Source organism: Pavona decussata, unplaced genomic scaffold (assembly GCF_977016875.1).
Source record: "Pavona decussata unplaced genomic scaffold, jaPavDecu1.1 SCAFFOLD_194, whole genome shotgun sequence".
NCBI classification, from domain to species: domain Eukaryota; kingdom Metazoa; phylum Cnidaria; class Anthozoa; order Scleractinia; family Agariciidae; genus Pavona; species Pavona decussata.
Window position 1 is genome coordinate 34,376 of NW_028145603.1, and position 13,125 is coordinate 47,500.

The window sequence follows — 13,125 nt, forward strand, 5'->3', positions numbered from 1 at the left end:
ATGTACTTATTTTTTCAAGAAAACATAAACGCGAATGCCACGTTTGCTTTTTGCCGGAAACTCGATTCTAAATCTCTCAATCAGTTCGTTACGGTGCCTACTAATACCGAAGTATTTTTGTGCAGCTTATGACTATGCGGGAAAAGCAGATTTTAGGAAGGCCTATTGGAATCCAAAACGAATATTGGGGGTAGCCACGCATTTTTTAGAGATAATTAAGCAATAATGTCTCTAAAAAGCGCCAAAATATGAAGCAATGTATGGGATTTTTTCCTAAATGGAAGCTTAATTATCTCTGAAAAATGCGTGGCTACCCCCAATTTTCTTTCGAGATTCCAAAAGCGTTTGCTAAGTTCCGCTTTCTCCGCATAGTTTTAAACCGCGCAAAATTATTCCTGTATTAGCAGGCACCACCCCGTAGGAAACCCGAGTATCTCGAAATGCGCAGAACGTATGCGCAGTAACAATAGTAGGCACCGTCCTTAAAAAATTTTATTCAACATTCTCTTTGCTTTCTTTCTTACCGTTTATTTTATTTTATTTTTTGTAGGGATTTAAGGAACAGACCGTACAAACGAAAAGAAGGTACTAACAGTAACAGCCACATCACATTCAAGTCAAAACATAACAACATTTTTTTGCAGTAAAAACGTAAAAATGAAATCGGTCAGCATCACATGTACGTCTACTACTATAGTCAATGTCTAGTCTACTGATCAGGATCAAGCCTTGGTTTCCGTTGCTCCCTCGGGTCCGGTTTTCCTCCCCAAGATTTCCCGAACAGCGGCTGGTAATCGAGCATAATCAGGATCCAGAGTTCGTGAGCCTCTTACGTTAAGATGAACCCCAAGTATTGTTTAATGTTCTAAAAACAGGCTCTTGCATTCAAGTAATATATACCTATGACATTATCCGACGAGTTCAAGACTTCAGAAATTCGGCCCCAGGCCTCAAATGAGTAAAATATTCATCCAAGGTTTTTAACAATTTTTACCAATTCTACTTCGTACCTGTAGCCCATTATGGAAGTTCACCCATTACGTCATAATGCCCGATTCTTGGCTTTCGGTGATCTGGGAACGACTAGTTCTCGCGGTCCTTTTGATTATCTGCTTCGTGTACACGTTCGTTGCCTCGTTTTCAATCAGCCTTCACTCTCTTGGTTACGGTGAAAGCGTTGGCACGCAATTCCTTATGGCTTTCACGTACTTACTGGACGCAGTCTTGATCGCAGACTTCTTTATGAGATTCAACATGGCTTCTGAGACAACAACAGGTAACTGTATGCTTATATAAAAATAAATTCTTTGATACAAGTTCTGATGTCTTATTTCGATTTACGTGCAACTCTATCCATGAAGTCTACTTTTCCGACCGTTTAAAGTACTAAAATGGAACATTTTGCTACCTTTTCGCACGCTACGAGCCTGAAAAAGGCAATCCTTTTGGACGGAGCACGCCCGTAGATAACTAAATGCCTTAATCTCCACGACCAGCTCCTATCTGACCTCCTGGCTAAGTTGGTTAGATAGCCTGCGTAAACGTAGCAACCGTTTCCTTTGAGGTTTTGTTCGGTTTTAGTTTTTCGACCACGAGGATATCCGGACAAGAGCGAAAACATCGGAGGAGTGAGGAGCTGTTTTCCAATTTAAAATTTCCGCGCGTTCACACAGCGAAAAAAAAAAACTCAAAAAAATAAAAAGAACCCAACGGCATCGCTTGCTACGCAGGCTTATTGATTGAGGCCGCGGCACCTGTCATCTAATCTTGAGGTCATGGGTTTAAATCCCAACCAAATAGAAGTACAAGCCCTTAGCCGGGAGATTATAAAGACAGAGGTGCTCACTTTAGCATTTAAAAATAATTTCGGTTGGTGAAGCCTTTCGCACGGAAAACGCCACAGGGAAACCCGCATAAGAGTGAACTATAGCTATTTCACTCCAACCAATCATAACACACGTAAACAATTGAAATTCACTCATATCATATTGTTGACTATTCATTAATGTAATGAAAAAGCCATTCTTTCAATTTTCTTTTTGGCAGAACTCCAGGACATAAGAAAGGCTTACAAATGGACCCTGCTATTCTGGGTCGACTTGTTAGCTGTTCTTCCGATTGAGATTTTCGCCATTGTCCAATATACAGTATCTCATCAAAGTTGGCATTATTTCGCTTTTCTGCGCCTAAACAGACTTCTTAAAGCTATCAGAGTAAGTTGCTTGTTCTCTTTGTTTTTGTTTTGTTGTTGTTGTTGTTGCTGTTTTTCAATTCATGAGGTTGACACTTACTCTTTATCGTTCAAATGCATAGGTAGGTTTTGATCGCGTATTGGGGGATGCAGGTGAAAAGGTTTATTGCGATAATTTTGATAATTTTGATATGTTGATATTTTTTCGCCTTTCTGTTATGTTTACGAACATAACCTGCAAGTGTCTGTGCAAAACTCTGTATCTTTATATTGAAAGGGGGGGGGGGGGGGGGGGAGGGAGAAAGGGGGTGCAAAATAACCAAACAGTCTTCCGATCCTGTAGTTCATTGGTTAAAGACAGTTTTTCCGTCTTAGCACCAAAGACCATGGATTCGGCTAACAGAGGAGAGAGTCTATTGACGACAAACGGCAAAAACGACCACGTGACCAGTTTACCCTATATTTCCTGCTCGCTGTTTTCAGTTTGTCAGTAAAATTGAGTAGTTTTACGTTAGTGTCAAAGGTCAGAATTATTTTGTTTTTATTATTATTATTACTATTACTCTCATCTGTGTACTAATTTTTTCAATAAAAACATAAACGCGAATCTCAAGTTTGCCGTTTGCCGTAAACGCGATTCTAACTCTCCAGAGTAACTTTTCGACTTCAATAGAGTATCTCCCTGATATTCGTGTCTGGTTCTATCATTATGATAAGCAGAACACTTTACTTTCGTTTTTTTTTTGCCTTCGGTTCTGTTTGTCAGATTCCTCGTTTCTTCACAAACCTGGAGAACAGCCTCACCTACAACATTGGTAAAGTGCGAGCAGTTAAGTTTACAATCTACATCATCTTGATCACTCACATCAGCTCCTGCGTGTGGTTTCTGGACGCCTGCTTTGGGAAAACGTAAGTTATTTCTACAGTGCAGATCCCATCCCCCGATCATGATACGGCTGGGAAACCCAACGTTTTCGTTTCGGTGAAAAATATCTGTTCGCAAAAACATTACCTGTCTCAGAATTGTCGGAATGCAAGAAATAACATTTTAACTGATACGGTGAAGCCGAATGTTTCCTGATCAAAAAATTGAGCTAGGAAGAAAACCAATACTTCGGATTTTTCATCAATAAAAACGAGGACTTTTTGTGATGATAGCTGAGATAAGATCTCAGAGGCATCCAAAGGTTTGTTTCATTGGAATGTATGTTCGGAAAGACTCTACTCATCTCAAAATTGGAATTAATTATATTGTCAAATAAAAGAGAGAAAACAAAACAAGCGTTTTCTTTAGCGAAAGTTCACATAAAACTTTCGCAACGCTGAAAAACTAATCCCTTTTGTTTTCGAAGGGGCAAAGGGTCGGCTAGTAATTTGAAATAATTTGTGCGTAGATTGGGGCTAATCGTTAACACTGTTAGTCAGATTATAGAAATAATATGTAGCCTTGCCTAAAATCTATTTAATTCACTTGAAATATCGTGGTATACAGTTACGCGGCAGTGAACTTGTGAACCACTGTAAAAACTCAGACTCAATTTTGCTGGCCTTCTTACGATATGGCAAAATCAAACAATCAAGGTAGTGCTATTCGGGAATCATGATGAATTAATTCTAACGTCATGTAACATCATTTTCGAATGCTACCACCTTGAAGTAAATTGGGGAACACTATTCTTCTTACAAGTCTCGGTGACATGGGTTAGTTACATTATTAAAATTCTGCCACCAACCACCAACCCCTCTCCACTCTCTTCCCCCTCCCATCCCCGCTGATCCCAGACTAAAGCCGCGGCCACACGAGCGATTTTTTGCTCACGCAGGTGATGCGATTTTTTCAAATTTTGTCGCGTCGCCAGTGCGAGAGGGTGGCTACACGAGTGACAAATTCTAGCGAGTTTGGCGACAAATTGAAAGCCGCGTGAATCGCACACTTCAAGAGACCTGGCGCTATAAACAGACATGGCGGAGGGCCTTTCGGACGAGGATATTGTTTTTCACCCATTTGCATTCTTCTTCTTGACGATAAAAAGCAAACGAAGGAAGAAGAAAATTAAGAAAAGGTCAACGTGGGTCCGTCCGTGGCTCGCAAAGAGAAAGGAACAAGGATTTTACCATCAACTTCTGACGGAAATTTTCAGTCGTTGATATCCCAGCGTTTCCCGAGCTATTGCGGATGACGAGGATGACGAGGCTTAGTTGCAGGGTGGCTACACGGGCGCTATCTCTACGATTTTGTCGCGAAAATTTCAATTCTGGCGATTTTTTTCTTGCGATTTTTTCACCTGTCGCGTCGCAAGTTCGAGGGTGGCTACACGTGCGATTTTCATCTCGCGCTGGCGACGCGACATAATTTGAAAAAATCGCATCACCTGCGCGAGCAAAAAATCGCTCGTGTGGCCGCGGCTTAAGGACAATAGCAACCAGGTATGAATAAGATTAATACAATTTGCTGTGTTTTCCTTGTTCTGTGCTTATATTTCACTGCTTGTGCTTATTCTTAGGTGTAGTGTTGGAAGTTGGGCTCAACACATTGAGCGAACAGGACTTAAAGCTGGCCTTGGCGACTACATCGCTAGCCTTTACTGGGCAGCGGCTACCATGTCATCGACAGGTTACGGAGATATCCACGCTTACAATACAGAAAGTCAGCTGATTGCCACAGTTGTGATGCTCACTGGCCTATTGTTGTATGGCTACTGCCTCAGTAGTATCGCTGCCACTCTTGCTAACGCAGCGGCGCCTAAGTAAGCAACAGAATCATGCGTACTATACGTCCTAGATTAACTGTTACCTTTTCTGTGAGCAAACGGATTCAAAGCCGCTTCACTTTGGGTTTTATATATCTACCTGGGTTTTTGAAAAAGGACGCGCTCAAGTCATGCCTGTTTGAGTCGGCCGACAATATAAAAGCATAAGATTGCATAGTCGTTCCTTTCCGTCTTCTTTTCTTCTTGCTCTTTCCTTCCCTCTTTCGTGTCATTTTCAGCCTTCTTTCTCGGAGCCAAGAAACTCGCGTTTCTGTGTTAGTTCTATCCAAAGTGCTCAAATTTTCAACGAGAACCTTTACTCTACTAGTTTTCAACATCTTGATATTTTTGAACTGAAAAACCATGCATAACCTGGAGGCATAAGCTGAAAAAAACTGTGTCTCTAATTTTTCATCAGAGTGGAATTCTTTGCGAAGATGACAGCAGTACAGCAATTTATGGCGGAGCAAAACCTGAGCAGGTCGCTAATGGCACGAACTGAGAGCTATCTGGCCATGCTTTGGAGAGTTCACAGGTACTTTTTAGTACTTTAAAAAAAAACTATGTCGAATCTGTTACATATTAATGTAATGTAAATTCAGTTTCTTGTGACGTCATAAGTGCTAAAAGCTCGCCATGTTGGATTCCATATCTTGGTCAAAGTTAGCTACCGTGCTACTTGGGCGTTTGGAATCTAGAAAAAGGAATTCTATGACCCTTAAATGAAAAACATTTTCAAGAAATAGTTCAGTTAAAACACATAAAGTGAGATCTATTGAGGCGATCGTCAGCCAAGATGGTTGTTTATGCTAGTTCATCAGATTGAAGAAATTTTCTCTCTCCAGCCCTGAACAACTCATTAATTGCTGGCCTACTTGTTGTCTTTTCACGTCTTAGTCCGTTATTTCGTAGTTCTTATTATGCATCTCTGAAAATGATACTGAAAAATTCATCGCGAACAATGTTTTGGAGCTATCCAATTAATCACCAACAGCCCCGTCAAATCAAACTTCTTGAGAAATTAAAAGAAAAATAGTTCGACTGGATAACGAGTCTCTCCGCCGTGCTTATACTAGGTTCCAATTATCGATCGCGACAACTGGAGGCGTTTGCTTGATTGTTTGATTGTTTGTTTTTTTCTTTTGCGCAGACAGTATCTTGCCTTTCTCTAGCTTCTTGAAAATTTTAGCCTCGCTACTGGCCTTGTGGTACCTTATTTTCTATGTAACTTCTAAGTGAGGTCTTTCTGCATGAACTTCCTCCCACATCCTCTAAGAGTGACCTATCCTGTCTTGTGAGGAATTTGCCTCATTTTTTACGACGAATTAACAGAATCGTTTTCTCTAGAGGAGAAGCTATCCCTGGAGGAAAGCGTCTCATAGATGACATGCCGTTAACACTTCAGCAGGATGTGACTTACGAAGAAGCGAAAGACTATTTGGAAAAGGTAATCTTGATTTATCAAAATTGTAACTTTAAAATGGTAAATAACCGAAACAAATAAACGCACAAGATTTTCGCGATCTATTATCATTTCACTAGTAATGTTGTTATAGTCTCAACATGGATTTTAGAGCTGAACTTGTCACGGATTTTACGCTACTATCGTTTAAACTTTTGTTCTTTCTAGGTTCCAATCTTTATGGAGACGGACGCTACTTTCCTGCGACAATTATCTCTGAAAACTACCTCATACCTTTTTTCGCCAGGTTAGTAAATTCTCAATTCAATTTGTTATTAGTAAGATTTTTTGCCTGAGAAATTACAGAGACTGGAGAAAACTTGTTCGGCCAGTCATTACCAGCCAAATTTCATCGCTCGTGTTCCCAACGGGTGCAGTGATGAAATGAGGCACGCATGTTAAAAATTATCAGAAAACGTATTGTGACCGCTACGCTCAATTGTTCGTTTTCGTTTTGTTTTTTTAAATCTCGTGAATTAAAATAGGATGTGCCTCATTTCATGAAGGAAACTCTATTATCACGCTACTTCACGCTTACTTGCTTACAAAAAATAAATAAATTCCGTTTCCGCGGTCATGCAAGAATGCGAATGAATTTGCTAAAATTATATATTCCATCACATTTATTCCACCGCGCATATGCTGCACATGACATTCCAATCCTAGCAGTATGCAGGATGTTTGTCCCATGAACCTAATTTAATGGCCTTAGCTCCTACGAGTCTCCTGTAGCTCAGTGGTAAAGCATCCGAACTAGTAACAGGGGCACCCAACGGATCGTTTCGGTAAAGTATCTGTTCGGAAGGCCCTTAATCTCCTACAATTTTCTTAAGGGAATTTTCACAACGAACTTTCGTGATGTGGGAAATTTAAGGCCTGGTGTTTTCGGATTGATAAAAATGTCGTTTCGGGTACCTAAAAAAGGTCAGCTAAGATTTTCGGAAAGGAAATAAGACCTAAGGTTTTCGGGAAAGGGACAAACGATGACCTAGTAATTTCGAAAAGGCTCAAGTTCCCCTAGAACGACCGAACAGATAAAAATATTATAGCGCGGCCTAAAATGAACCTACAGAGCTTTAAAGGCACTCCAGATAGCCTGAAATAGCGTTTCAAAGGATCTGAGAGAAAACTGTCGTTGGGTGCCCCTGTAGTAATCGGAAGCTCTTAGGTTCGACTCCTTATTGAAACACTCAGATTCTTTTCCGAGTGTGCCTGTGTCATTTACTGAATAATACATCATTCTCCTTTATTCACCAGGTTTAAAACATTCCATCACATTTATTCGACCGCGCACATGCCACACATGACCTTCCAATCCTAGCAGTACGCAGGAAGTTTGTCCCATGAACCTAGTTTAACGGCCTTAACTCCCACGAGTCTCCTGTAGCTCAGTGGTAGAGCATTTAAACTAGTATTCTGAAGGTCTTAGGTTCGACTCCTGATAGGAGCAATCGGATTTTTTTCCGAGCACGGCTGTGCCACTTACTGATTAATACATCATTCTCAATTATTAATTTGTCTTCATTCCAGATGACTTTATCGTTTACGCTGGTGACATGGGTCGAGAGATGTACTGTGTCAGAAGAGGACTGGTCGAAGTCATTGGAGATGACGACGTTACCGTGGTTGCAACTCTTGGGCCTGGGGCCTACTTTGGAGAGGTGTGAATTTTGCTATATGTCATTCTCACTTCACCTCATTTTAAAGGGGAAGTGTAAGGGAGATTTGGTGTTTCTTGTATCAACAGAAAGTTAAAAATAATGGTTCAGTATTGCTATAAATTGTCACCTCAGTTTACTAAAACTATTCTGATTGTCTCTGGCCATAGAGTGGACTAGGTCGGAATGGATTGCAACTTGAAAAGGGTCCAGACTAACCATTTTTTTGGTTGTTGTTGTTGTTGTTGTTCTTTCTTTCAAGAATTCAGTTCATTTATTTTTGTCGGTATTCTAGAATTGTTTTGAAACTTAAGTTAAAAGATTGATTTTGAGCTAATTTCATCAGAAAAGGTAAAAATTTCCATGACACTTTATACAACCGTGATTTATCTCAACCTTGTGTACGTTGTCTTGCCCTATTGCCCTCCCCTGACTGACTTCATTATCAGGGCGACATTCACCGTTTGCAACGTCTTACATAGTTGGTCGAGAAGACAGAAGAACGAACAACAGAACAATGTTTCCAGCACTAAAAAACAATACAGCCGCAAGTTATAAGGGTTCAGTGAAAATAGAGCTTTTGAAAGGTGCCTGTCTACTTTCATTATCCACATTGCTTAAAGCATGTCAACTTCGCATAACTGAAACATCGGCATCAATTCTCAGCCACGAGTTTTGTTTAGTGTGTTCGTCTTGTTGGTGGGAGATTTGCTGAACATGATGATTACTGCATCCAACTCGAGATCTCTCGGTCTAGCCTGTCAGGCCCCTTGATTTGCTCGTTCTGTTCCATTTGACAAGGCACTCCTCTCAGCTCCTTTCTCACCCATGCACGAAAATTGATACTAGAGAACTTGAAGTAAGTCGCCCGAATCAGTCCATATCTGTTTTCCACCTTTGAGAGGATGTTGACTTGTTCATTTACCTTAACATCTCTTTTAATTTATTTTATGCATATCCCAGATTGGTCTCATCTTTGGTGAGAACCGCTTGGCTACAGTGAAAGCAAAAACATTCTGCGAGATCCTCATGTTGACCAAGCAGGATCTGGATGACGTGCTTGAGCATTTTCCCATTGTGGCGAGGTTTGTTTGGATTGATAATTCTCTCTCTGTAAAGTAAGTTAATGTCGGTAATGCAGAAAACAATGCATTGGAGAGTGACTCGTTCGCAATGTACTTTCTACTTTATAACTTGTTAATCCAGTTTTCTTTCAAAAACTATCTGTAAGGAGGGGCGCACCAAGAAATAATGTCGTCTGTTATGAAAGTGTTAATGTGGATTCCCAGAAAAATCGTATAAATTGTGTGTGGACGAATGCTAGAGTTAGGGAATAAACTTCACCTGATAATGAGCTGCTTGTCCTTTCGGCTGGTTGACATTTGAATCCACGACCTAAACGGATCAGATCACCAACCCTGTAACGAACTGTTAATATCGACTGCGCTTCAGCTGGGAACAGGTCCTGAACATTTTGGTATTACGATGCCGCAAAAGAGATATACTTGTGCTATTAAGATGTGTAGTTCGTGTAGCACTCGTGCAGATTACTAAGCGGGCCTTAAAACCGTCAGTTTTAAAAGTTAAATCACACAAAATGCTTGAGAATCATAGCCAAGCGTCGACCAGCCCAACTGAATATGTTATGCGTTCGATTCTTTTATCAAACTTCAGCTCAACACCTTTCACGACAACATCGTCCAAGATTTTGTTTGTTTAAATCACACACTGCCACGTTCAAGCTGAAAATAATCTTGGTTCTTTCTCTTCGAAGGCAAATCTATGACGCTGGAGTAAACGATGAACATCTAAACATCGTGAGGAAGGCAGCGCTGGATTCAACCAAGGCAGCTGTCAGACGACTTTCCGTTAAATGCGCTCAGAAATCAACGTCTTCAAGATTTTCACAGAAATCCGGAACCTCGCAAAAATCCCTGTCGTCCAACAAGGGCAAGAAAGCAAAGAAAAAAGGCGGCCGCGTGTCTCCCGCAGAGATGAGGTAAATAAAGCCACCGTTACACATTGAAGCTTGTAGTTGAAGCTTGTGTGCAACGGTGAACGAGATCAGTTTTACGAAGTGGTGTTACCCGGTGAAACTCGTTTTTTCACCATGCACTGCGACCGTTGTGGCAGTTGCAGAAGTAAAAAGCGGTTCTACTTTTCGTGAAACTTGTCTCGCAACGTAAGTTCGAAAAAGTTTCATGAGAAACCGACCATGTTATACACGGTGCATACCATCCCGACAAATAACGGCGACAAATATCCTACTGGTCTTTCCTGCAAAACGAAATCAGCAAGATTTTGCAATACTTCTTGGTTGTTTTAAATAAAGCAATTATTCCAATTCTGCTTAGTGACGCCGCGTTAGCTATCTATCATCCCATGGTGGAATAATTTTTATACATTCAAAAAATATTGAGTTACGAAATTATGTTATCGTTCTTGTAACTTCTCCTTTGAGTATAATTAACTAGAACTACCTTTTACGAATCATAAAACAGGGCGTTATGTTCACATTAAAATAGGAGGGAATGGACTTCCAAAATTAAGAGACTTTGAGCTCTGTAATCAAGGCGGTATCCCTGTACAGCCATGATAAGATCCATTGGTTACGATTCTATTTTAGTTGGTTTTTGCCAGTTCACTAACACCCCATCTGAGCTACACCAAGCTAATAGCTTTCTTTCATTGCTGCTTTTTAAGCTTTATGCAGACTGGCTTGATGTCTGTTGTAAAGGACCTGAAAGAAGACATCAACAAACCATACTATGATTTGCATCCAGTCGCTAGACTGTTCTCATGGCTTTTGATGAGGTAAGGAATGTCCGAACAGGTCAAACAACAGGGCGACCTGCACCGTTTGCAACGTCTTTTGTGGTTGGTCGAGAGGACAAAAGAACAAACAACAGAACAATGATCCCATCCCTAAAAAGCAATACAACTGTAGGTTATCAGGATCCAATGAAAATAGAGCTTTTAAAAGGTGCAGGTCTACTGTGAGCAACAGCTAATTGGTAGCAGTGATAGACAAGCAACTGTAGGCTGATTTAACAACAGAACGGGAACGTCATTTGAGGACGCGAGAGCACGTGGAATAGTCTGGATACGAGTCTATTTTGACTATATATGGGCATTCTTGATGCGCGCGCCGTTGTCAACTGACGTTCCCGTTCTGTTGCTAATTCAGCAAATACATAAGAAGGGCAACATGTCTGAAAAACTGCTCCGTTCTGACCGACGGTGATCAGACAAATTAATCCTAAATGCGCTTTGGAGTATGATTACTTGAGTTGGCAATTTTATCTAACACTTAACGAGGATAATCGAAAACTAGTGAGAATTACCTCGAGGTCATCCGAAATACAACACGAACGTCGTTTAAAGAATCCGAGAATGCGGCAAATTTCGACGTTTCCGAAGAGATGCCCCAAGACCTTCATGTAGTTTTCCAATACAGCCTTAACTGAACATTTCCCAAGATTTTCTTTTCCCGTCTTCTTATTACTGACCCAGTTTTGAAACGTGATTGGAACGCTTGCAAACACTATTCAAGAATGCAATATACTGTTGTTGAAAATAACTGTAAAATTTTCAGTGTTACTCTAATATCAATCTAATAGTCCACTTCCGAGTTGCTGTCAACCTCGTTATGAAAGCGAGTCCAAGTACAAAGCTTTTTATATGAAAATTAGTTTTATTTGCATATGAACGAAAATCAATTTTCGTAATAAAAACTTTCTGCACTTAGCCTCGCTTTCATAATGAGGTTCAAAGCTACTCGGAAATGGCCTATCTAATCTAATCTAGTGCAATCTAATGTGATTGTGTGCGCAGTTAATTCCCGATTTACACCACTAATTGCATATATACTCCAAAAATTATCTCAAGTTCCTTCAATTTGTTGCTCAGATCAAATCGCCTATCAAAATACCAAGAACTTCATGTTAGCTTTCAGAGTTGCTAACTAGTAAGAAAAACACCCGTTGTTATTGTAACTTTTGTTTCCTCATTTTCGCTTCATAGGCGGACCATCTTGCCGGACAATTCGTACTTTACGGTGTGGCAGGGCGTGTCTCTTGTGATCGCTGGCATCCTGCCCTTCACAATGACCCTTCAGGCAGCCTTTTTGCATACCAGCACAACCCTGTGGATTTTGAATTACTGCTTTGACTTCCTCTGCTTGGTGGATATGTAAGTTTCAAATCAGTGTTAAAGGGGAAGTATGACGCGATTAGTGCCTCTGTGCAGAGACAGAGTAGGTCTGAATGGATTGAACTTGGAAAATGTAATAGGCTAACGTTTTTCAAGTTCTGGCATTTTGGTTTCCAAAATGCGCTAGAGCAGATCACGAGTTGTTCCTTTCAAGAATTGAGTTGATTTCTTTCCTCTCGTTGTTCTAGAATTATTTTGTAGCTAAGTGAAGGACTTATTTTACCACTTTTAACAAAAGTGGTCAAAATCCCCTTTACTGAAAGGGAAATGGAGTCATACGTTTTACTTTCGATATAGATCTCCTCGCTAGACTGCGACACACGGGATATCTGTACCAGTAATTGTCAACAAAGGGTCCTGAGTGAGATGTTTTACAATTCATGATCAGCCGTTGAAAAAAAAAATGGTAATTTTCTGCACCCTGAAAGTACTGGAACATTTTTGTGCCATTTTCCTGCACGGAAATGTCATGTGAAATTCAGTGTTTATACTGCAAGGCCTGAAAAGTTATTGAAATTTGCAAAGGTGCATTAAGTTCCCTGAATTAGGCAGTCCGATTTTGGAGAAGGGTTTTGCGTGGATGTAAGCACTAATTTAACGCCATGGAAAGCCGTGAGAAAAATACGAACTTTTGCCCCACCCCGGTGAATTTCTTGAGAAGCGATACTGAGGTGCGTGAACAAAATTAGGCATAAACCTCATTGGACATTCCGCAGTTCAATATCCCCCCTTTTCCCTCCCCCCCCCCCCCCCCCTCTCAAAAAAAGAAAAAAAAGCTGATCAGGCACTGGCTGCGTTTCTCTCCACACGGAATAGTGTAGTGTCAAAATCGTTTGGTCCTGCTTTTTATTT

At 40.6% G+C, this 13,125-nt stretch overlaps 1 protein-coding gene across 1 annotated transcript in view; it reads left to right on the plus strand.

The window, feature by feature from the left end:
- Positions 1–13,125, plus strand: part of LOC146461821 (uncharacterized) — a 50,830-nt gene that overhangs the window by 11,881 nt on the left and 25,824 nt on the right. Inside the window, exons 11-23 of the mRNA XM_085086385.1 lie at positions 551–585; positions 1,017–1,276; positions 2,047–2,213; positions 2,958–3,100; positions 4,696–4,938; positions 5,360–5,476; positions 6,289–6,388; positions 6,572–6,650; positions 7,934–8,064; positions 9,025–9,146; positions 9,836–10,060; positions 10,765–10,875; positions 12,085–12,252. Coding sequence (XP_084942511.1) covers positions 551–585; positions 1,017–1,276; positions 2,047–2,213; positions 2,958–3,100; positions 4,696–4,938; positions 5,360–5,476; positions 6,289–6,388; positions 6,572–6,650; positions 7,934–8,064; positions 9,025–9,146; positions 9,836–10,060; positions 10,765–10,875; positions 12,085–12,252 — 1,901 coding nt within the window. The remainder of the gene's footprint in view (positions 1–550; positions 586–1,016; positions 1,277–2,046; positions 2,214–2,957; positions 3,101–4,695; positions 4,939–5,359; positions 5,477–6,288; positions 6,389–6,571; positions 6,651–7,933; positions 8,065–9,024; positions 9,147–9,835; positions 10,061–10,764; positions 10,876–12,084; positions 12,253–13,125) is intronic.